This window comes from Molothrus aeneus, chromosome 1, assembly GCF_037042795.1.
Source record: "Molothrus aeneus isolate 106 chromosome 1, BPBGC_Maene_1.0, whole genome shotgun sequence".
NCBI classification, from domain to species: domain Eukaryota; kingdom Metazoa; phylum Chordata; class Aves; order Passeriformes; family Icteridae; genus Molothrus; species Molothrus aeneus.
In genome coordinates, this window is record NC_089646.1 from 82,965,272 (window position 1) to 82,991,233 (window position 25,962).

The window sequence follows — 25,962 nt, forward strand, 5'->3', positions numbered from 1 at the left end:
CAGTGACTTAGTGATGTTTAGATTACTTTGGCTTGAAGATGAGAAATGAAAAATTAAAAGGGCAAAATAAATGCATGCTTAGTTAAATTTCACCTGTTAGTAGAATGAAGATTTTTTTTTTTTGTCTTTATGCAACTGGACTTTAATAAATTCAATTAAGTGGTGCACCTCAGAGTCAATGTAAGGCTACCAATAATTGATATCTTTACCAAAGTTACTGGAAAAATTATTATTGCTGTTAGGATTAAGTTTGTTTCTTTGTTTTAATTTGGAACAGCATAGATTTATTCAGACACTGATCAAATAATGTTGATGTCGTAGTTTAACTTAAGGCCCACTTACACAGCCACGTCCTCAGTCTCCCCCCAGTGGTGTGTTAGAGAGAATATTAGAAGTGATAAAACTCATGGGTTGAGATAAAGGCAGTTTAATAAGTAGAAAAAAAGCCACACACACACAAGCAAAGCAAAGCAAGGAATTAATTCACCCTTTCCTGTGGGCAGGAAGGTGTTCAGCCATTCCCAGGAGAGCAGGGCCTCATCATGCCTAACACTGATTTAGGAAAGCAAATGTCATCACTCCAAACATCTCTCCCATTCCTCATTCTTTCCCCATGTTACAGGGTGAGCATGATGCCATATAGTATGGAATGTCCCTTTGGTCAGTCAGGGTCAGCTGTCCCACTGTCACCCCTCCCAACTCCCTGTGCACCCCCAGTCTCCTCACTGGTGGAATGGGGGAGGAGCAGAAATTATCTTGGATTCAACTGCTGCTCAGCAATAGCAGCACAAACATCCCTGTGTTATCTACATTTTTTCCAGCACAAATCTAAAATGTACCCCCATACCAGCTACTATGGAGAAAATTATTTCCATCCAGCACAAAAGCAGCACAGCTGGCACATCTGTCAGGCACACCTGCAGAGATAAGTCACAAGCAGCATCAAGTCCAGTGGAACAGCAACTTCTTCAGTGACAATGTTTTTGCACCTTCACCCCCCACAATTTTTCTTCTTTTTCTTGAAAAGAAGCAAAAAGACACAGTGTTTGTTCATAAACTACCTTCCAATTCCAAAGTTCATTTTGCTAGATTGCTGCAGGTTGGTTGCACCAAGAACCAAAATAAGCCTAAGAATTCATTGCCTGCTCAGGACTCCCAAACTAGGCACGTTTTTAATGTAGAGCTCCACAGTTTCAATCAAAGGTGTGACTTTTTTTTCCCTTTTGTGAGTTTAGCTTAACAGTTTTTCTCAGCAAAACATCAGTAATCTAAAAATTGCTGAAAGATCTAATCTAAAATCTAAACCAAGTGTATAAATTGCAGTAATAATCTACCCTACCCCAGAAGATTAGGTATATTAACAAATTCTACTTTAGGTTTTGTATTTGGTCTCTTCTGTGGTGTAGATTCTGTAGCAATATACAACACTGTTGAACAAATTTCTCAGCTTCAGACCACAGGAAAGCACTACTACTTCTGTTTATTCATTAGTTTTTAGTGGTTCCAGACTCTGGAAATCACTCAATGGGAGACAGTGTTTGGTTTTGCAGACTGGTATTTGACCTCTTTCTGTTGATTACTAAATATTTAGCCTTTTTATTCATACATGTAACAAGTGTTAACAGTGTACTCCAGAATTTGAAGTCCTTAATAAGATTTACTATTTCATGATTTATTTTTCTTTTCACAGGGATAACACTCTACAGCCAACCATATGGAGGAGCCTTGTTGGATGAGGACAAAATGTGAGCAAACTCTTAAAAAGTTTCACAGCAGCAATCAGCAGACAATCAAAACTATCAATTAAATAAGAATATATGTTACCTGGAATAGATGTTGTGAATTGAAAGACACAATTCAGTTCTATTGAGGGAAGAATTTTTTAGTGTGGTTGGTCTGTAAAGTCCACTGTTTATACCAAAAATAGTTGCAGTATTTTGTAAAGAAAAATACTGAATTTATGCTGGTTATGTCATAAGTTTTAAACAGGGTTACTGTTTCAAATGATTTTGAGGGTTTAAATTTTAGTTTTCTGTAAAGGGGAAATATTTGCGTAAGCTTCACTTGACAACTCAGACACATGCTGTGCTCTGTAACTCACCTATAGTTTTGTAACTTAATGCATCTTGTTCCTGTTCTTTATTGAGATGTTGACAGTGAAGAGACATTGTGTCCCTGCTCATTGCAGGGTGTTAGAACTAGATGACCTTTAAGGTCCCTTCCAACCCATACCACTCTGTGATTCTATGGTGTTTGCAATCAGGATTAAGGTCCTATTGTCTAGTGTTTTGGTGAGAGGTTGGCCTGAAAAATGCTAGCATTTGAGGGGTTTTCCCCCATTATGTTTTCAGTGCGCTATTTGCTTTTTACCCTAGAATGGAGAATGTTCGTCAGTGTGGGGTAGCACTGTGTGTCATGCTGGGTTTCTCCATCCTTACTGCATCCATTGGAACTGCCATAGTGAAGGACAGAGTATCTGGGACAAAACGCTTGCAGCACATCACAGGCCTGGGTTACAAAACTTACTGGCTTGCTAACTTCTGCTGTGATATGGTATGTATTGGGTGAGGCAGCATGTGCTCAGGTATGCACTTTAGGCTAGTTTCTTATAAATGAGCAAAAGGAGTCACAGGATAATGAATGAGATTTGAATTGCACAGTGACAGCTCTTGGCTGACATGCTAACAAACATTAAGTCACCATTCCTACTTTAAGGTGAGCAGGGATTGTGTTCCTTGCTTCCCAAAACTGAATTGTAAATTATTTGCTAGCTTTAGCTATGTGCACTATTATACAAATAAAAGGAAATTGGCTAATCAGCCTAGACAGAAAGAATCTTCCACATAGCAGCTCATAGCAGGAATTTCTATGCTTTGAATTTTGCCTTGCACTGGCAAAACCTGACAAATTAGTGGAGAAAACTGAAAACAGTAGTCAGCTACTTCAAGGCATAATTGTGTTATGTGTTGTTGTGGATAATATGAGAGATACTTATGATTAGTACCTTTTATTTTTGTCAAACACTGGAAGAGGCAGCTCAAGGAAGTGGTGGAGTCACCATCACTGGAGGCATTTAAAAGCCATGTAGATATGGCACTGAGAGACATGATTTAGCGGTGGACTTGGCAATGCTGGATTAATGGCTGGACCTGATGTTCTTAAGGTCCTTTTTTTGGAACACTGTTTTCATTTAGACTATTCTAATTCTGAAACATTAGATCTTCACCCATACATGCTTGAAATCAGAATTTTCACACTTGAGCAACCTTGTGGTAAGAGCACATTTTTCCAAATGTTATTTACTTGGGCAGTCAGTCTTGGTATTTCGTTTTGCTGCTGCTTCAGATAAGAAGGCTTGGTTAAAAACAGTCCATCATTTGGTTTCTCCTTGTGAGCAAAGTCAACTCCTCATTATTTTCTGCCAATCTCTCAAAATGTTCTCACAAATTCAAGACAGTACTGCATGATCAATCATGATGTGGGAAAGAATAGACACTGCTTTAAATGCTAATTGTGCTACAGATCATTTAGGGACACTGAACACATGAATATATGAACTGTCAAATTTTAAATCCCTCTACGTATTTTAAATATTACAGGCTGTGTCCTGTATTACTGGTAGCAGAATCTTTACTAGGTCTGCAGAAGTATTTGATTTATGAAATTGCTCTCATGGGAATCAGGCTGTTCTTACTGTATTTATAGGCATGAATGATATTCATTACTATGTTCAACAAATGGAAAAAGTGTAAGTGCTAGGAAAATGTAAAGAGAAATAAAGACATTTTGTTCAGATTAAGCTTGTGTCACTAGAGGGGCAAAATTAATGCTGTTTAAAGCTGTTTTGTTGTACATGCACAACTTCTGTAATATACCATGATTTCAGGGTAAGATTTCCAATAGAATTTGATTTTAAAGTTATTGAGTTATTTCTCGACAGAAGCCCCAGGCCTATTGAAAAATACTGGGACTCAAATCCATTTTGACTTCTCTAAAATATTTTTAAACAGCTTCAGGATAACTGAAACATATATCTATGGGTGGTATGCTGTGATACTTGTTTATGGCAAAGAAAAGGTACACTGTGAATGAGAACATTGCATCCATCTACATTTTATTCCATTTCCTTCTCTTAAAAAAAAGTATGTTCTCCCAGTAGCAAAGACATGATGGTCTCTGGTTTAATTTGGAACAGGTTTTCCCTGAACTTCAGTATGAAAGTCTAATTTTAATAGTATGTTGTTCTTCTACACTGAATATTTAGCTAGACCTTGATTTGTTGCCTCTATTGCAGTTGTATCTCAGAATCTTAGTTCTATTAGGTTAAATCTATAAAGCTAAATATTACATAAGCAGAGATGGAGGCAGTCAGCACCTAGTGAGCTCAGGTTCAGTGCACAGAGCAGGCAGACACTGAAAATGGAGCTGAGAACAGGTCTTCACATCCTGACATTGCTATTTGCAAGCAGAACCCCTCTCTCTTGAATACTTGGAAATGAATCTCCTGTACCAATCCCTACTTGCCACCCCTAAGAATTGGTTGCCATTACTTCAAGAGACTAAAGAGAGAAACTGCTTTCCCTGTTGCCTAATGGCTGTAATGCTTTTACATATTTTTAACATTCCCAATAAAATATGTAATTTGCTTCATCAGCACACATGGTCCTTCATTAAAATCTCTTTTAAAATTGCATCATTCTTATTCTCCCACATGAATGCAGCACCAGTCAGTGAAACTGCTATTTCTGAAACCAAGCCTATATATTCACAGTGTAATTTGATGTTTTGGAGCAATGGCCCCACACGGACTCATTATCTGGAAGAGTTAGCTTGTTAAATGGATGTATTGGAAAGGTCAATAAAAATAGGATTAAGGGGGATATTCTGTAGTCAGATTTTATCTTGTCAGGTTGTTTCATGTGTAGAGGGCAGTTTCACAGCAAGTGCAGACTATCAAATCTCCAATTGTACAATTGTATTGAAAGTATGGAGAAGTTAATTTGTAAAACCCTCCTATGCAATTTTGGTAAGACCAGTAAGAGATGCTCACCTGCTCAATTTTTTTCCTTCTGTTTCTAGCTGTTTTACATGATTCCAGTCACTCTGTGTATTGGTGTTATTAGTGCCTTCCAGCTATCAGCCTTCACTTTCCGAAAGAACTTGGCAGCCGCTGTTCTCCTGCTGATACTCTTTGGGTATGTGATTGGAAATGCTACTATGGAATTACAGGTTCCAAGAAACAAACATAAATCTTTAGATGTAGCTTGCACCTGCTGCTGGATGCATGGTTTTCTGTCTTTGTAACTGATTATCATTCACCAAAGCATAGTGAGAAAACAGGCTGAAATGCGAGTTTGAAAATTAAACAAAAAAAGTGGAGGGAGACTTACTCACACATTAAAAAAAAAAAAAAGGAGTGCAGACATCTTAGAAGATACTCAGCCTGTGTAACAGTAGTTTACTGTTAGAAACTGATGTACGTTATCTTCCAGAAAATGAGGGAATATTAACATAGGTCAGAATTTCAGTGCTTAGCTGTGCAGAATATCATCAAGAAGGTAAGAAACAGTTTTATTACAGCTCTAACAATTTTCTGTAATTCAACATAGCTCCAGGAGTTTATATTTCCAATGAGAAGTCTGTCTAATGTGAAGTACTGGGGTGGATGGAGTTTTGTCTCCCAATAGTACTGTGAGAGAGGAAAGTTCTACCATGCTATACTCCTGCTTAGTTTCCTGTGAAAAACAACAGCAACAAAAAAAACCAACCAACCAAAAAAACAACAACAAAAAAAACCCACAAAAAAAAAAAACAAACCAAAAAACCCCAACAAAAAAAACACAAAACCCACCAAACTCAACAAAAAACAACCAAAAAACCCACAAAAAACCCCAAAACAAAAAAAATCAAACCCTTAAAAACCCCCAAGCAACAAACAGGGGAAAACAAAAACAATACCAAAAAAAACCCAACCAAAAGCAATCCTGTAATAGAAGGTTAAAATAGCTGTTTCAATAAAGAATTGATATCTCTATAAAAGTAAGTCTGTTCAGCCCTGGGATCAATTATATTAACACTGTGTTCTGTTGTGTCACTTGAGGGGCAGAATTAAAGTTGTTTTGCTGTACATGTACAGCTTCTGTAATACACCATGATTTCAGGGTAAGATTTCTGACAGAGTTTGATTTTGAAGTTATTTATTTATATAAACACAGAAGCCCCAGGTCTGTTGAAACATACTGGAACTCAACTCATAGTGGGACTGACAACTCTTCCCATGTGCTGACTTAGGTGATGTTAGAAATGCTGAAGATGAATTGTTAAAGGAAAAGGCTTCTCAGAATTTTATTACTTATTTCAAGCAACTAATTGTTGCTACCCTTGTAGGGGTGAGTGCATATCTTACAGGACAGATGTTTAGATAATGAAATATCTGAATGAGAGAATGGTAGGCAAGGAAAGAAGAAAGGACCTTCTACGAGATCATGTCATGTTCTATTCCAGAAGAGTCTCAGAAAAACCCTTCAAAAAACCCCCCAATTTACTATATTGCTCCTTGAAAACTGTTTTCAAGGTTTTGTGCCTCCAGAAACTCATTTTTTAGAAACTGTTTAGGTATCCTCAAATCTGGATTTTTTTTCTTGGAAATTCTAGCCTAAGTTTATTCAGAACCATACTTCATAATTGTCCTTCATCAAATGCCTTTCTCAAGCCAAAACAAGCCAAATCCTCTCTTGTAAAACCTTAAAACCTCCAAATTCCTTGCATAATTCTATTTATCATTTTTCCTTATAATTCCCGTTTGAGCTCCTATTTCCTGGATATGAATAGCCAGACTAGCATGAACTATTCTAGAGGTCATGATGCTAGGATTTGGTAAATAACTTGTATGAAACATCCAAAGTTCATAATTTTCTCCTCTCTGAATCTTTCTTGTGTACCACCCTCATTTCCCTTCTTCTGCACTTCCATCAAGTGATTCCTTCAAGTTAAGGGCACAAATTCTAACCAGTCTTAGTGCAAAGATTTTACACTTTGAATTCTCACACCTTTTTTTTATTAGCTTTACAACCACTGAATCCTTCTTGTGATCCAGTTGCTGTCATATAGTGAGGCATAGGCTTCTATAGAAACCTTAGCCAAGCAGCAATTGAAGCACACAGTACAGAGCTGTATGTCTACTGAAGTCATGACAGGATTTTTTCTGGTGTGCCATGGGCTTTGGCCCTGCCCACAGTGTACTGTGGCACTGTATCAAGTGCCAGTTATATTGGCATTGTTTTAACCAAAGAGTTGAGTTAAACTTTGAATATTTCAGAAAAAAAAAGTCAGTGAATGAAAATGGGTCTTATTTTGTTGGCTGCAGATGCAGCTTAATCAGCTCAATATAATCCCTACTGTACTGTTCGGCATTGGCTGACATAACAGATGTTGCAGTGATTTTTAACAAGAAAATCTGTGTATTCACTGTGTATTAACATATATTAAAGATCCAATAGCTGTCTGTAAGTTTAACGTGTCTCAAGGACATTGATAAACTTCACAGTTTCCACTCTTCCTAATCTACCCTTTATTCAGCCTAACTACACCAAAAATATGATGAAGCCTATTGTGGCCATTTTATTCTTCCCCAATACTGTGCATATAATCCTCTTTCATCTGCATGCCATCACCATCTGTGTTTTTTTCCTTTAAAATTTTATTTTCCTCTTCAGGATACACTTGTGTGGATTTTTGGATCTAGAACAAAGATAAAAATAGCCCAGTTATACAAAAAAGTTAAAGAGAAGAGGGTGTGTTCGAAAGAATAATCAAGTTTCTTAGTGTGCTACTTTAAAAGTGACTTTCTTTAAAAATAAAACTAAACTGCATCTTTTTCTCTTTTAGATGATTGCAGAGGTGTTTTCTAGTCTAAATGCTTAAGCAGTCCAAACTGTTCTGTCTTTTATACTTAGAAAATACTAAATTGCAACTGCAGCTGAGGGAAGAGAAAGAGGACAGAAATGTAGGTGTAACTGGCCCCAACTTTAAAGACTGCATTTGAACATCATACAACTTTAGGAGTCTGAAAGTCTTACTCATTTCTTAGCAGTTATAAGCAAAAAAATCAAATTTTGCTTTCATTTACAGCAGAGCAGTAGCACTGTAAATCGTCTCTTTCCTGAACTGTTTCCAAGGATGGACTTGTATTTATGATATTGTTATTCTGAGAACAGTGATTTTGGTATGTGCATCAAGGGAAGGAAAGATAGTGTGATTAAGACTGGCAAAAGGATGCTGAAAAGTATTGTGGGATCTTGAATACTTACAATTTCATTTGAGACACAAACATTGAGTCATTTAACCTTTATCTTCCTGTAAAATGAAGATAACATTTATATTACTTCCCAGCAGAGTTTGCAAGTTTGTTTTTAAGGTAAAGGATTTTGGCATTCTTCAATGCAAAAGATTCATCTATAAAGTACAGAATACTGAATTGAAAAGGGAATGACTTAGTTTAGTATTCTAAAGTCATTAACCAAAATGACTTTTATGACTTAGTTTAGTAATCTAAACTACACTTTAGGGCAATGAAGAAGTGAATTCACAGACTTTTGGCTAGTTGCTCTTGCAATGAGCTCACTATTAAGCCACTTACATATTAATATTATACAGGAAGCATTTATATATACATTACATATATACTTATTGATGTACAATAGTGTATGCTGATACATATGCTCCTGCAGTCTATGTACTGCTTGTTTGACAGATATATCTTGCACTATGTTGAATGGAAAATAAGTTTTCTTTACATGGCATGCACATGCTGATTGCCTGGGCCTTATTTTAACCTTTATAAACATCTCTTTATAAATAAAAAGTGTGTGTGTGTGCTCCATTCTGGATAGGCATGGTTTGATTTGTCATGATGGAGGTGCCTTCCTCCTTCTGTTAAAGATTGAAGATGATGTAATCATGGACATGCTGTCTTATCCTCATATGCACTCATTTTTGACTGCTATTACTCTGCTGACAACCTGCTTAATGTAATAACATGGTCTGCAGGATTTTTTAATTCTCACATATCACCAGCACAAACACTAGTTCCAATTCAGAAATTATTGGTTTTTACTTATTTTTCTTCTCTTTCTTTGCTGACTATCTCCTTTTATTTTTTCCTTCCTATGAAAGCCTCTCAGAAAAATAACTGCTCAGCATCCACGATTTAAACTTTAAATATTTGGTTTTAATTCTATATCTGTGTTAGAGGCTTGGTCAGATGCATGGATTTTCAATCATCCAGAAATCAGGATTGTGAGCTGTCTGGAACAGTCAAAGTAAATATCTACACTTCATATATGCAGAAATGGATCATATCTACACATAACATGGCAGTAAATATGTGTATATCTATGGAAGTATAAGCTGGTTTTTTAAAGAATATGTATCCCAAATTTGTCCCTTTTTTAAATCACTTGTTCTGAAGAGTTGTTTGCCTGCCTTAAAAATAAGGAACAGTAGTTACGATTTTTTTCTAGTGTGATAACTGACTTTTTGGGGATCAAAAGAATAACTTATTTGTGACAGTTTTGTTTCTTTAAACTTTCAGATATGCAACTTTACCTTGGATGTATCTTGCATCCAGATTCTTCTCAAGTTCAGATGTAGCTTTTATTTCCTACATCTCCTTAAATTTTGTGTTTGGCCTGTGTACCATGCTGGTGACTCTCTTACCTCGCTTGTTAGCTATAATTTCCAAAGTGCAGGTCAGTATCAAATCTTTGTTTTACCTTTTTCAAAACTGACATGTATACACACACATACATGCATATATATGTATTTGAGAATGTTCATGTGTGTTTATATATTTATACAGATAAGATTTCTCCTGAAGAAAAACATGAGGTTCTTATATATTCATGATTTTTCTATATTGACTGTTACCATCTTAAATTTTAACTTGTCTATAACCCAAAAAAGCATGCGGTAATAATGAAAAAACAGTGTTAATTGAAACTTTGACATTTTCTAGACCATTAAGTTGTAATTGGCACATAATGGGAGCTGTTCTGGTCGATTAAATAGATTAATGCATTGTAAAATGTGTTTGAATAATATTGACATAAGAGATAAGCTGCATATTCCTAGGATCACTAATGAAATGTATGAATAGTAATTTATACAGCACATTCTCACTCCATGTATGTATTTTTAGTTAGTCATAACAGTATTTAAACAACTTGATGGAAAGGACTTCCAGAATGAGTATGACTCTATTCATGTACAGGTCAAAAACTTGATGCTTAAAGTCAAATCTGGATAATCTGTCATGCAAGCATGTAAGCAAATTCAGTATTCACTTGGGTTTAAGTTCATGATTTAAATTTGATATTATTCAAATATTGAAATGTTAAGGAAATAGAAGAATCATGGTTACATGTGTTTTGATACTGTCTATGAACTTCAACTAAGATCAGAATGCCATGGCTGTAGAAAGTCTAAAATGCACTGTTATATAACCCTGAACCTCAAAATAGTTCACAATATGTTCACTTTAGAATTCAGTTTACCACAAATGAGATTTGAATGCAGTATCCAGTTTTGCAAGTCTGCTCATTAGGCTGTTGGATAAAACTAATTTTTTTTTCCCTTTTATCTTTATTCTCCTTCATCCTTCCCATGTCTTAATACAGAGTTTTCACAACATCTACAATATCCTCAAATGGGCATTCATCATATTCCCACAATTCTGCCTAGGCCAGGGCTTAATAGAGCTTTCATACAATCAGATCAAGTTTGACCTGACCAGGAACTTTGGAATAGATTCTTACGTGAGCCCCTTTGAGATGGATTTCCTGGGCTGGATTTTTGTGGCAATGTCCCTCCAGGGAACACTACTACTTCTGCTACGTCTTTTCCTTCATTGGGATCTCCTCTGGAAATCAAGGTTTGTTATCATTTGTATTCTGCCACAGTGGGCACTGAACTTATTTTTGGAGAAAGAAAATGGTGTGTTCCTTTAAACAACTGAAGACAAATACTTCTTATAACATGGTGTACCTGAATTGATGTAAACTACAGAAAAAATACAAGTAGTGGTTTTCCCCTTGAGTTCTGATGAGAATTGATCACCAAGTGCTAAGGGATTACAACCAGGAAAATAAGAGTTATACAGAATGCAGCAAATTATGACCAATTTTCCATGTATCACTCATTATCATCCTCTGTTGTAGGGGTCATTGCTCAGTTAACAGCATGGACAGCCCTTCAGAAGATGTTGATGTAGAAATGGAGCGACAGAGACTCTTTGGTGGAAGAACTGGTAATGATGTCCTACTTCTGTACAACCTCAGGAAGTGTTATGGAGGTTTCAGTAAGAAGAACACAGCTGTGGAAAACATAAGCTTGGGCATACCAAGGGGAGAGGTAAAAGAGTCTTTTTTTTTCCCCTTTTATAAAGTAACACTTTATTCTGAGCAATTGTTGAGACATACTCAGTGTGTCTACAGTGAAGGGCCTGTAGATAGCAGCAGAAAAAATTCAGTTGATTCAGTTGTATTAATTTTTGAAATTGGAAAATTGGAAACTGGATAAAAGCAGAAACTCTGGTGGTGCTGAAGAAGAACTGTTCACTTATTTTTTGGTTAAACATTCATCAGAGTCTTAATTTTTTACTTCTTGCTTATCTTTACCAAATTACTCTACTTTAGGCTAACATAAGTAAGGTAGCATAGCAGTTTAGTGTTCAAAGAGAAAACAAAATACCCAACTCAATAGCAAACTATGGACTGCATCCTGAATTTGTTACCACAGCACATTTTTGGTTCCCATGCTGAAATTATCACAGTACCTTTGAATATGGCATATACAAATAAACTATTTCAATAAATCAAAATTTAGTGCTGAGAATATTTGTGTTTGGGGGCTTTATTCATTATTTGGATGGTTTGGGGAATTGCAGATATTAATTTCTAAACTACTGAGAAAGAAAATACTTTTCTTGGTTGCTAATATAAAACTGGAAAATCTGTGAAACTCGCACATGGCAGCACAGGTGCAGTGATGTTCCTGCTACTTACTGATCAGCTGTTGGGTAACTGAGGTAACCAGGAGGCTATTATGGTTGATTAAAGCCTATAAATCAGTAAGAAAGTTCATGAAAAAAGTATTTAGAAATCATAAAGGGCTATGTGTAGACTTATTATGAATCCTATCCTAGATTAAGCATTAAGTTATTGCAGCTAGGGGCCTGAAATAAGTGTTCAAAATGAGTGTGTCTCTTGGATGTCTGGTATTCAGACATACACAATGAAGCAGCTCATGACAAGCTTGGAAATATTCACTCTATGGACTGATATCCAGGGTGTGGAAGCAGGACCTAAAATCCTCCTGTTCAAATGTAGCATTTACTGTTAATATGGATAAATAATGGGTTTGATTGTTGGGCAGGGTTTTAAGAGGAGGGCTAGAATGCTAAATAAGTCACTTCTGGTAATTAGCACACACATTGTACCCATATATAGTTTCTTATAGATATATAATAGGAAACATGGAAAGGGGAGAAATTTGAAGAAGTAATATTTATTTTTTCAGTATAGCATATTGATTTTTTTTTTTCCCAATACCTCTGATAGTGTTTTGGACTCCTGGGAACAAATGGAGCTGGGAAAAGCACAACATTCAAGATGCTGACAGGAGACATCATCCCATCTGCAGGACGTGCTGTTATCAGGACTCCTACTGGGTAAATAACACAGGGTTTGATCAGAATAGTGCTAATTGATAATGCACATGATCAAAGACTCAGCATGTCTTCAGTCCTTTATCCTGTACTCTAGGGATCTATTTTGTTCTCTTTTAAATGTATATTGCTTTGTTGCTGTTAAATCTCTGTGGAAAAGCTTTTTAGCATTATTTAATTCTGTTTGACAGCTGTGTTAATTGAGAATAAAGTTGTCTACTAGCAAAAGAGAAACTCTAAGAAGACTTAATATACATCCTTTCAAAAAGCTTAACATTTTTAAAATGCATGGACATATATCCCCCTAAAAGTTCTGCACTGAGAGTTTTCCAGGCTTAGGTAGATGAGCAGTGCTTCAAGTGGGTAATTTTAAAATATTTTCTTACACTAATGTACTTCAGAGTCATTAGTTAATTACTTGATCAATATGCAATGTATTAGGATAAGAGGTAGTGTTGGTGAGATTTATCATTCTGATGGACTGATAATGAATAATGGACTTTAGGTCAGATGTAACCAATAATTTTAATTTTTCCCAGCAAAATTGAAAGGAAAAGAAAGCTATTTTTTTCAGTAAGTAGAAAATATGCATATACACATACATAAATGGCTTTTGGGCTCTTTTCTTTTCCTAAATGATGTAAATTTCAAAATCTTTTTTGGACAAGGACAGGTCAAGAGTTTCATTAAGAAATTTTTAAAGGAAGCATTTTTGAATTTTCAAAATGGCAAGTTACATTTCTTTGGCCTAGAAATCAAAAGCTTTCATAGGTCAGTGTTTCCTTACTTCTTTATGGAGATAATGATCATCAGATCTAACTTCAAAGATAAGTAGCTTCAGTCATTGCAAAATTCAGTTTTCTGGAAAATTTTCACTTTTGAAATGGACAATATCACCAATATTAACATAATTGAAATTCAAAGTATTTTCTCATTATCTTTCATAGCAAATTGTACAAAATGTAGATCATAAAGCAGAAATTATTTTTAAAAAACATTTTTAAAAACGGATTTTGAAAAAAGTATTCTTAAGAGAAGAAGTGGTGTGAGCAAGACTTTAAAATGGTTAGAGAGACTTTTAGATGGTTGTTTTCACTTACAATTTTCCAGAATTTTTTAAAATAATTTTTTGTCTTAAACAGAAGACAAAATTTTTCAGATATTGATCAAAATTAAAAATAAGAGAAGTGATTAAAAATTGGATAAAAATCAACATTTGTTATTCTTTGGAACTGATGGAATAGCATTTTACCTCCTGGTACATGATATGATGGAAGCCAGGAGTTTATAGCATGAGTCTGAAGAGGATTTGAGATTTGGAAAAATGAAATTATCTGTAATATATTTTTTTAAAATAAAATTTCTCCATTAGGGCATCAGGATATTTAAGCTCCCATGTTTTGTTTTGATTCTGAGCAGTATTTTGCTGTAGATTTTAATAGGACTTGTCTTGGGTCTCACCTGTGCATTCATGGATCACATATGACTATCCCTGTGCAATGTTGTTTCAGGTCTGTATTTGGGCAAACGATTTGATGCAGTGGGAAAATTGCAAAATTTTAACATCTACTTGAAAGCAAATATAAAGTTATAAGAATACAATTCATTATTATATATATTGACACTTACAGTATGTTTGCTGACTGCTACATGTTTTTTTAGAACCCCCTAAAATAATTTTAAAAAATTACAAAGCAATTCACCAATGCCTGGATTCCTTTTATCAGTTGTGTTGCTATGTACCTGTGGTTAAATGGCTAAAAATTCTTCTGAGGTCAACTAGCCAGCTACTGGCTTTTGACAATAGGCTAAATGCTGTCCCTGGACATTGTGTGTGTCACTTTCATTTCCCATATTGTGTTTTATAAATCCAACATGAAAGCATATATTAAGATGCAATGTTATTTACCATATACTAAATCAAAGGTAATGAAATTTGACACACTTTAGGAGGCTTGAGAGAAAGCCTTAGACAATTGAATTTCAGTGTACAAAATACCCTTGACAACATTAATTATCGCCTTGTATTATGGTGGTGTCAATCGAGTTTATGGATTTTTTGTGTTTGCAGGGGCTGAAGTGAGTGTAAATCCCATATTCCCAAGATTTCAAAACTTAATGCTAATTCAAGGAGGCAACCTTCAGTAAGAGCTGCTATTACACAGTAGCTAAACTTAGAGAAACAAATGATTTGAGGCTGTGAGAAGAAATGTATGTCCCTCCTGACTTTGTTCCTTGCTTCATTATTTTGGAAACTGCTGTTGAGCAGATCATGGTGCAATGTGTTGCTGTACCCCTGAAAATCACTAAGAGGCAAGTTTGCTGGCTCTTCCAGAGGTGTGATGGTAACCACAATAGGTCTGGAGAGCCATTCCTCAGCAGCTAAGAATGACCAAAATTACTGATTGCAGGGAATTTTAGGTGAATTTATTTTCATTTATGACTCAGATAAATGAAGGAAGGTATGGTAAGAAAGCTACTTCTTTTCTTATTCTGGAAGTATACTCAGAAGTCTGGTGTTCCGGGCACAGAGACTACAGTCAGCAGAAGAAAGCAGCTGCAGAACATTTCTTGGTCAGCAGAATTAGATTTTTTGCTTAAAATTTACATCATGAAGGAGATTTCATAAAAACATTATCTCTGATACCTATTCCTGATGAAAAATGCAGCTTAGATATAGATCCCACCTCTTTTGCGTTTGACTGGAAAGAATACATCTTTTGTCCTCTGTCACTGTGAAAGGACAAGACACTGTACTTTGATGGATCCTTCACAGAATCATAAAATGGTTTGGAAGGGACATTTAAGATCATATAGTGCCAACCCCTCTCTGTGGGTAGGGACACTTTTCACTAGACCCGCTTAATCAAAGCTACATCTAACCTTGAACAGTTCCAGGGATGCGGCATCCACAGCTTCCCAGGGCAGCCTGTTCCTGTGACTCACCATCCTCATAGTAAAGAATTTCTTGCTAACATCTAATTTAACCCTACCTTGATGATGTATTCTTCATGATCAAATAATTAAATGAGTATGTAAAATTACTATTATAAACATTGGAGAACGTAACTAATTTTATTCCATGCAGAAAATCCTTAATTCATAACAGATTCCATTTCCTTGAATAGCTATGCTTCAAAGTTTTTGGTTTAAAAAGAAATTAAAAAACAAAGAAACCAAACAAAAAACCAAACAAATCCATGCATACCTTTTCCTGCTTGATACAGAATTTGAAATGAAGTCAGGAGTGTCTTTTTGAGGCAGTGCACTGATAATGACCTTGAATTTTATTAGACAGCCATTGCACCTTGGAAGAACATGAATTCTAGAAATAGAAGATGGGATTTTTGAAAGGTATAAGTTGAACACAAAGAAGAATTTTTGAAAGGTCGACCTAAAACATCTTAGAAGTGCGGGGATTTATAGAGAAAAAGCCTCAAACACCAATAATCAACTTGTATTCAAGGACCTTCTGCTACAGTCTCAAAGAAATTTTTAAAATATGCTTCTGAGAAATAACTTCCTTTTTAACAGGACATAAGAGCAGATTCACAACATCTTCAAGTACTTTTAAAGATTTGTTGTCCGCTAGGTTGGTTGTTTGCTGAATGCTTAATACCAACAAAAAAAAAAGCTTATTCCTAAGAATCTGAGAGAGATCTATGTCTGTTTTCATAACAAAAGCTAATAAAATCCATAGAAGATAGGTATTATGTATGTTATTTTTCAGTACCACTGGGATTCATAAGTCAGAGTGTCATTAAGTGGGAATATTTGTGAAAAACTAAAGCCAACTTAATCTTTTCTGCATATTGGTTTTTACAGACTTCTTTGGTGGGGAAATGATTTTGGGGGAGGGAAGGCTTCTGATCTGTTTTAATTGGGGTTTTCTCTTTTTGACACACTACAAATTAAGTAGATACTTTAAATGCATTATATGCCTGAGCTGTGTATCTTACAATTTGTGTGACCAATGCACATTTATAATATACAAGCTGAGCAGTCTCCAAAAAACCTGTTTTTTTCTAATTTTCATATCCCTCTGCAGAAAATGTTTTAGGCAACTTATATAACCTTTGTAGGCCCATTCTAGTTGTTAGTGTTATGTGATTAAAATAGTCAGAGAAGTAATAGGAATTTATGACCAACCACAGCCAATCATGTGAATATAATGCCTTTCACAGGGGATTTTACTTTTTAATTGTTTTGTGTACCTCATTAATATCACTGTTATCAGTGACATATCTGTGCAAAAGAAACAGAAAAATAGCTTCTAGAGAGTGTGTCTCCATATTAGGGATATTTGCCACCTCAATATTGAAGAGTGACAAAGAAACAAGCAGCATTGAAACAGTTACTTCAGAAGGCTTGGAAACAAAATAATGATAGCAAAGTATCAGGAGTATCTCTCATAAAGGACGGAAATATCAAAAGCAAAACCACTAACTACAAGAAAGTAGAATATTTGAATAAGATTTGTTTACTTCTACTTAGAAAGTATGGTTTTATAAGACATTAAGAGACTGACAGGCTTTTAAAGAGTTGCAAAGCTTAAATATGTTTAATAATTAACTGCATGATCTGCCTGACAATTAGAAGAGTTCTTTGTGTTCTCTGTAGCACAGCTGTTGCTCTACAAGAGTAAAAATGCACTAAAATTATCTCATGCTTGGCTCTACTGCCATAAGTAGATTGCCACCAGTGTGGGAGCTGTCTAAATGAAAGGTAGTGAATGAAACTGTAAACATTTTTGTAGTTACTTTTTCTGTCAAACAGCTTGAAGAAGTAAGGTCTGCATTAAATATGTACAAAGAAAAGCTGACACTTAACAAAGTGGTATAACAAAGGAGAACAAAGTGAGTCTTCGTAGTCTTTGAATGTCTGCTGGGCTAATGTATCAGCAGATACTGCACATCTGTTCCACTTTTTTGTGTTTGTGTATTTGGCCAAGCTTTGTTTTCTTTCCCTTTCTATACTTGTGTTTAAACCCTCCTTAGTGACTGTGTCATAAAACCTCTCTAAAGTGAAGAGCACTAAGCACAGCTTTGAAGAGAAAGTGTCAAAATCCTTTGAAGTGCTGTGGCAAGGTCAATGTAAAATAATGAATAGTGTGACTGGTGGTTTGTTTGCCTTTTTGGTGCCCTCTATTTTGCAATCTTTTCTGTGGTACTTTGCTGAATAGAGATGACTTTAACTTCATACTTAGAGTGGTATGCTTATGCAAAAAAGTACATAAACCAGGTAACATATTATGAATAAGTTGCCCCACCAAAGACTGAAGCATTTGGCAGTCTTCTTTGTGTAATTAATTTATCTCCCATGAATTTCCATCTTCCTTCTGCACAGAGATCCTCCATGACAGCAATTCCTCATCCTATTTGGATTGTGTCAGTCATCTCAGCTGTTGTATTACAAAGTCATAGGAGCAAAGAACTGCTCTACAAAGAGGGAAAAGTAAAATATTTCTTTATAGCTAGAACTTCAACTCTTTTGATAGGTATGATATTCAGCTTGATAAATAATTAAAATGTAGTTCAAATAGCTTAACTTGAAAGGAAGAATAAATTTACATAAATATAATGGCTGAAATGGCTGTTTTTACACTGTATATCAGTATAATTAGTCTAATTATAATGAAGTTATAGTTACATTAATTATATTTTAACCTTGATTTCTTTGTAATGTTAATTGCGCATTAGTATGCACTGAATTGAATGTGCAGTTATGAGTACAATGAAATGTCTAAGTACTTTTGCAATTTGTAAATTTATATTTCATTTTGACTAATTAATGGAATTTATCACTCTGTAGAAGCAGATATATATATATATATGGTATTGTAAGTACCAAATATATCACTGCTTTTTATTGCATTGAAAAACTGCAGAAAAAGCATATAAAAGTGAAACAAAGTGCACAGCAGAGCCAAAAGCGAAAGAATTTTCCCAAAACCAGTCATAAGACTGATTTCAGAGACTGTGTTGTCTCTGGAAACCCAGCACTGAGGCTTACCTTTGAATTACGGCGCACAACCGCCTATAAGCAATGTTGATAGTAACCATTGTAAAAAACAAGATCAAATCTAGCTCTACAATAGCCACTCCTGCCTTCTGGAAATTGCAGGTCCTGTTTATACAGGGGAAGGAAACAGGTTTTGTCCAAGATCATATTCACTCATCCCAGTGGTTATGACTCTTTTCAGTGTCAGCAAAGGCTTTCTGACTGGAGTGCCCCATGCCACCCCCATATAATCTGTAATCAGATTGCATGGCTTTCTTTAAGTACTCAGAATAAATAGATCAATGTAAAAAGCCTTGCAATGGTCTGTGGAGGAAAAATTTTGAATCTAAAATTTTCTATACTCTGATTTTGGTTTATGATCTCAGTATCTTGAAAATCTGGCAAATGTATTTCCTCAATAGTATAAACCTATAAGGTGAACACTCCATGGTGAGGAAAGTCTCATTGAGTTCAGGATATTTTCTCAGGATGTCTTGCACCAAAATATCATGATTCTCACCAAAATACTTAAGACAGGGATAGAATAGAAAATCTTCCATGCTTCAAGTGCTAGACTCCACTATTTTTCTTGAAGATGCCAGATGTTCTGTTGACCATTTCTAAAAGAGATCTAGAAATGCAATTCTGCAACTTTAAAACTATATTTAAAATATAAAGATTTCTGGAAATATTCCGGTGATGTCATTTGTTGCAGCTGTTCACTCTAAAGGAAAGCTTAACTAATGAGGGGAAGTATTGACTGAGCATAAGGATGTAGTCTAAAAATGAAGTAGAAAAATGAAGAAAATGTGTTTTATATCTTGATCAGATGATATAATCAAAATTACTAACAGAATTTAGAGATAACAAGTACGCTGTGTTATTATAAAGATACAGAAAGTTGTGTAGTAGTGTAAAAGCTTAGTGTAAAAGTGTTTTACTACCCATAGTTTTAGATATTACACTAGATTTCATTGTGTCTACTGTACTATGGACAAAAGCCTGAGAGGGGCTGGAATTTCATGCTTACATGTTCTTTCTCTATATTTATAAAACGAGCTGATTTTTTCCTCCTGTATGTCTTGTTTTTAATGTGAATAGTTTAGTGAAAAATTATGGCATCCTGATAATAATAGGGCAGAAAAAAATGGCTGTTTTTCTCTGGCTTGAGAATAAAAAGAATCAGCATTTTGCTGCATGCAAATCTATGTTTTAGAAAATATTAAAAATATATCTTTTGAATTTGATTCTGATAATAGCATATATCATGATGTTCGTTAAGGAAGAAGAAGATTATAATTAGTTTAATGAATAGAATAAGAGATTTTTTAGAAAAGGGAAAAATATTTACAGTATATCATTTACTGAGAAGATTTTCTGGTATCAAGCCATCACTACTTGAAATGTTCATTTAATTTAGACCCATAAAAATGAAATCTGAGAGGTTAACTGAATTTCAAGGAAAATCAATTTGCTAAGACAGGAGCTTGTTTTCTGTCATACAATATCTACTATAATTAAAAATGATAATGTGTTTTTCTTCCATCTATTTTTTAATTTATATTGTTTATACCTTCAGAAAAAATGTAGGATCAGGCTAAACAAAACTGAATGATAATGTCGAGAATTTTGATTTGGAAATCTACTCTGTGATGTTGATGAGGGAAGATGAGGCATTATAGTGCACACTAAAAAAAAAAAGTATCCTAACATGTTTTGGTTTTTTTTTTGTATTCTGGCTGGATTATTTTTGAGTTGACAGATACAGAGATGAGAGGGAGGAGTGAGGTGGAAAGGTCCATGAGTTCTTTAGTGAATGCAGTAGAATCTCTGCACTAATGGGAAGTCTTGAAGTGTTCAGGGTCAGCACTTATGGATAAAGTTACAAGATAAGGGACTAAACTGAGTAAGAATATTTAATGATGCCTTCTCACTTTGCCCTCACTTTATGAAAGCTAAAGGTCAGTGGCTAGGATGCTGTTCACCTAAGACTGGGTGCATTAGATGGGCAGAGCACTAGAATCCTGTGTGTACAATTAGCACTGAGGACACTTTTTATTTCCTGATGCAAACAGGGTAAGGATGCTCTAATATAGTTCTGGCTAAAGAACATTAGATGTCTGTTGTTTTTTTGCAGCTGTCCATATTTAACTTTTTGTTCTTCATGGTAGGGGCCCATTGCAGACAAGATATTTCTATCCAGCTCCAGGGTTCATGCTGAGTAAATGTCCCTGAAATTACCCCTGAGTGCGATTTGTTCTCTTCTGACTGGACTTGGCATATTATCAAAAGCCCAGACTGTTTTTCTCAAAAGACAGCAGCTGCACCAAAAGAATACCCTGTGTATGAATTTTCCTAGCACAACAAACCTCAGATACATCTCTCTATGTTCAACAGCATCTAGTTAACAGTTCACTGTGAATAGTATTTCACTATGTTAGAATTAATTAAATAAGGAATGCACTGCTTCTGACTAGTTATATAAGATCAGCATTATTCAATCTACATCTTATGGTAAAGATGACTGTAGAAAAAGGGTTTAATTTGCCATATGTATTATTGGAAACCGAGACAGTAAAAATTCTGAATATACTCCATTGAAAATGTCCTATAGATGGATATAAATTAATGAGGAACACTCCTATTATCCTCTTTCCCCTATCACCTTCTATTTTTTGCTAACTCTTTATTTAGAGAGGTGTCTATAGGCAGATAACTTATGTAGCACCATCCAAACCAGCCAAGATACCTTGATTTTGTAAGTTTGCCATTAACAGCAAAGGACCATTCTAATTAGTCTATGGCAAGGTTTGTCATAATCAGGTTAATTTATCTTTTGATAGCATTAAAATATATTTTCATGCTGTGGTTCATTATGAAAAATGCAGATTTTTTTTTCGCCTCAGACTCCTGAATCTTGTTAACAGGAGATACATATTTATATTTTCACTAGTGCTAGTATTTGTAGATCCTGCAGTTAATGCATTTACTTTGTGTCTAAATGATTAATCATATATTATGTTCTTTTAATCAGAAATGTAGAAAACCACTTAGAGGAAAAATATTCTGTTACTCAGAATCTTTTGAAAACTTTTTTCCTTCAAAGCTCAAATTTTTTTATTATTAAGTATCTTCATTTTGATAGGTCTTTCTGTACATGTAAATCAGCATCGTTGAGTGTTGAATTAGATGTTGGAATAAATAGGATAGATTTAGTGTCATTATGGGTAATGAGACACCCTTGCAATCAAGCTTGCTTCTTAGCAATGAATGTAATTTCAAGTAATGCTGTAGAGCTACAAAGTGAAGGCCAAAGTCTCTTAAATCAGGATAATTTTATACTTTTTCCTGTATTGTCTTTTAAGTTACTAGGCTTTAATATCCTGTGTTTTGTTTTGCTATTGTTGTTTAGAAAATGCATGCATGCGTATGTGTGGTCATAGACACACAAAGAATACCCAGAAAAATTTCCCTCTCTCTCAAGTCCTTCCTCTTCAATATTCAATGAGATTGATATGAATATAATATTGTATATAGTATCATATCCAATATGAGCAATGCATGGTTTTAAATGTGTCTCTTTAGAGCAGGTACTACCAAAAAGATAAGAGAAGTAAAACTGGTGAGCATTAGTTCTCATGGACGTCTCTTCTTCATGTGTTGGTCTCTTGACCTTGATACACATGCTGTCACAACAGGGACATGCTGGTGGCTGTGCTAACCCAAAAGGGACAAAAAGTGTGCATTGTGTGTGGGTGGTGCTGCGCTAAGTAACCATGGCAAAGAGACTCAAACTCCTTTATCTGCAGACTTCAGGTTATGTGTGTTTGTCTTGTATCCCAAGTGTGGAACCCAGGGCCATGGGATGTGTTCAACAACATTCAAATCTTTTTCTTTTTCTTTGAACAGTTCTGAAATGGATATACTCTCTGCTAGCTCTGAAGGTATTCTTATTGGATATTGTCCACAACAAGATGCCCTGGATGAACTTTTAACAGGTTGGGAGCATCTTTATTATTACTGCACACTGCGTGGAATTCCAAAGCAAGACATCCATAAGGTAACTATCCAGAACAGATTTGCAGGGGGAGCTATTGCCTGGCTAGACTGTGGGGTTTATAGAACAATTGTACCTTTTGAACATGAGAAACTGTCTAATATTTCATCTTAACAACTTCAGTAATAAGGTTTTTCATTACCACAATTTTATTTAAATAATTTGGATTTTTTTCTGTCTGTTATGGCAGTTCAAAACACAATAACATCCCTGCAGATAGTAAAATAACATTATTGCAAATGAAATCTTGGGCACAAAACCCCTAAAAGAAATTAAATTTATGAATGGTTCAATGCCTTCACTATCCCACATGAGGAACTGTTAGAGAACACCACGCTTTGAGTCTTGTACCTCTGAAAAACTCTTTTCTTCAGAGATACCATTTAACTTTGAAGGAACTAAAAATTGTTGTATGATTCTGTATAAATAAATGAAACACCTGGGTGCTGGGATAGAAGCTGTCAGCATTCTGCTGTCTTAAACTTCTCAAGATGGGAGCAGTCTCTTAAATGTTCTAGCTGCCACACAAAGCTTGGGTTGTCCAGGGAGAACAGGCCAAAGAAAATGCTTTGAGAACTTACTAGCATACAAGTTGACAATATCTAGGAATATCACTGGGAGCTTGGATTTACAGATAGAGGTGTAGCTGTGCTGATCAGCAGACTGAACGTTTTCTGTAATGAGGCAACAAGTCAGCTGATACAGAAATTAAGCACGAAACAGATACTGTGTTGTTGTGTTGCGTCTGTATAAGTTGGACTGTTCTGTTCCCCCTTATCATGCGGTGGTTCTGCCCTGGTTCCCTCCTCCCTCCCTTGTGCTGCCAGTTATCCCAACTCCTCCCCAGTTGCCTTGGAGATCAATGTACCCTTTCTCAAATCCCTCCCCGGTGCCCTGTCCGTCACTCGGTGCTCCCACCCTTCTCTCTAGAACTCTCTAGAAACTTCCAGCTAGAGCATTGAGTGATTGGCTCAGGGGCCGGGCCCCTACCCTCAAGTTATCCCCATTGGTGTTCTCCCTAAGTCAATCTTTTGTATCCCACTCCCCTCTGAAACCCTAGGACTGACTCCTCCCCTGTGTCCCTCCCTCCTTATAAGCTGTTGCAACCCCTCCCTTGTTGTCTTTGGCTATCGGTGCCCCAGGGGCCCAATAAACTTGGATTCACCACAGCTGGAGAGCACTCTCCTATTTCTGCTGACTGTAGCCATAAGCCAAGCCACGTCCTACCACAAGGTCATGCTGCTGTCATAGCACAGAGCATTTGCCTTAGGTGCTGTCCTGAACCACAGAGATTGGGATAGTGCCCCCGTACTGCTAGTGGTGCTGGATAGCTGGCCAGGGCATCCAAGAAGGACAATCTTTCTCCAGCAGGACTGCTTCACTGTGTAAAATTGGGTTTTTTTCCTGTATCAGCAGATGGAAGTTTACAATATGACCTGACTTAAGCTGCTCAGTCTTGTCTGCTTAATTGCATCTCTATTAACATGAGAAAACATGTAGTGTGACGTGAAATTGGTATCTTTCAATTTCTGCTGTATAGATTGGTCCCAAGTAGTAGATATTGCTCTAGCGCTGCCCTTGTAACCTTCAAAATAGTGCCTGTTGTTTTCCTTTCATTTTTTCAGGAGTAAAACTGCATGAACTGAAATAGCTTTTTTTTTTTCTTACTACTCAGTGCATTTCTGGCTGTTGCCTCAGGGTCTAATAAGTGGTTTGCAACCAGTTCCTTGTCTGTATGTGAGAGGGCTGCTTTCTGATTCTCTGTAGTCTGTTTTCTTTTTCCTCAGCAGAAAGGTGATATTTCAGAAAAAAGTAGGATTCCTGTAAGGGACATTGAGTATTTATCAGGACAGGCAGTATTTTGAATTTTTACTGTTTTAAGCTGATAATTTGGGTATTTCTGGGGAAAATAAGTAATTCTTGCAAGCCTTTGCCCCTTGTCTTTGGCGGTATCCATTGTCCAGGACAAAGCCTGGACTTTTACATGTTTTAACAGGTTACTTGCAGACTGCTCAGAAATTATCATACAGTCTTCTGTTTGATTGTTTACCCTTCATAACTTCCTAGCAGAGTAAGTTATAAGTAAGTAACTTATAACAATACTAGCAGAGTATTGAAACTATTTCCCTTGATCTAAAAGAAATATATTAAGGCCTGGCTGTTATTGCACTGAAGCCCTCAAATATAATTAATTACCTGTTTTCTCCATGAAGTGTCAGCTCCTCCATAGCAGTTAGGGAAGAGTTCCTGAAGTGGTATGGTACATCAAATACACTTCCCTATTCAAATGGATGAAAATCATTCATTTAGATATGAGTTATGTTACTGTGTGCACTGAGAGAAGACAAACATTAACCTTCCTGGACCTCAGATGATCTAGGTATAGACTTAGACTATTCTTTGTAGTCAGCTTTCTGTGCCTTAGCATCCCATTTGTGAAAGAAAGATCATCCTTCTTTTCAGTTGTCTTAATTTTTTGCCTGCATGGATTGCAGAGCAGACTTTGTTGCCATATGCTTGCGATCAAGGCATCAAAGCGCTCCTGCAAGTAATATTTAGCTGCTCTGGTTTTCCTCCACCAAAAACTGAAATACAGCTATCTCAGAGGAAAACAAATGTTTTTGTCAGTGGGCCCTCCTGATGGCGTGGCATGTCTGTCAAGCACTCAACAGCTGCTGTGCTTCAACTCAGAAATGGCTGGTGCCTGGAGAAAGTGACCATTTTAGCTGCCTATAAAGAAAATAAGGCTTTGGAATGCTTTAGAGGAGCAGCTGTATGGAAACGTAAGCTGTTATTTTCTCATCATTCCCTCCTGCCTATGATACAGCACTCCAAGCCTGCCTCTGAATATTTACCAGTGACTAATTACACTAATATGCACAGACACATATAGTCTAGAGAGTACATTGGTTTGATAATGAAAGAAACATATATTCACTTTGTTTTTTAAGAAATTGGTGAGCAGGAAGGTGACTCACAGGTTGTGCTGCTGCTGAAGTTGTCTATTGAAGCACTAATGTCAAGGACCAAATCCTTTGCTAGACAAATTTATCAGCAGCAGGAGTTAAGTGCCTGACATAAAGTTGAGTGCACTTAATGTTCCAAAACAGTAATTAAATGAATGGGAAAGGAGGAGAAAAATGGGTCATTTACTATAAGTGTTAAGCTTCACATGTAATGT

General features: G+C 35.9%; 1 protein-coding gene across 1 annotated transcript in view; it reads left to right on the plus strand.

Annotated features, from left to right (window-relative positions):
• ABCA13 (ATP binding cassette subfamily A member 13) overlaps positions 1 to 25,962 on the plus strand; it is a 170,353-nt gene that overhangs the window by 118,402 nt on the left and 25,989 nt on the right. Inside the window, exons 42-49 of the mRNA XM_066545835.1 lie at positions 1,691 to 1,745; positions 2,376 to 2,553; positions 5,080 to 5,195; positions 9,593 to 9,749; positions 10,677 to 10,930; positions 11,217 to 11,409; positions 12,618 to 12,727; positions 22,634 to 22,784. Coding sequence (XP_066401932.1) covers positions 1,691 to 1,745; positions 2,376 to 2,553; positions 5,080 to 5,195; positions 9,593 to 9,749; positions 10,677 to 10,930; positions 11,217 to 11,409; positions 12,618 to 12,727; positions 22,634 to 22,784 — 1,214 coding nt within the window. The remainder of the gene's footprint in view (positions 1 to 1,690; positions 1,746 to 2,375; positions 2,554 to 5,079; positions 5,196 to 9,592; positions 9,750 to 10,676; positions 10,931 to 11,216; positions 11,410 to 12,617; positions 12,728 to 22,633; positions 22,785 to 25,962) is intronic.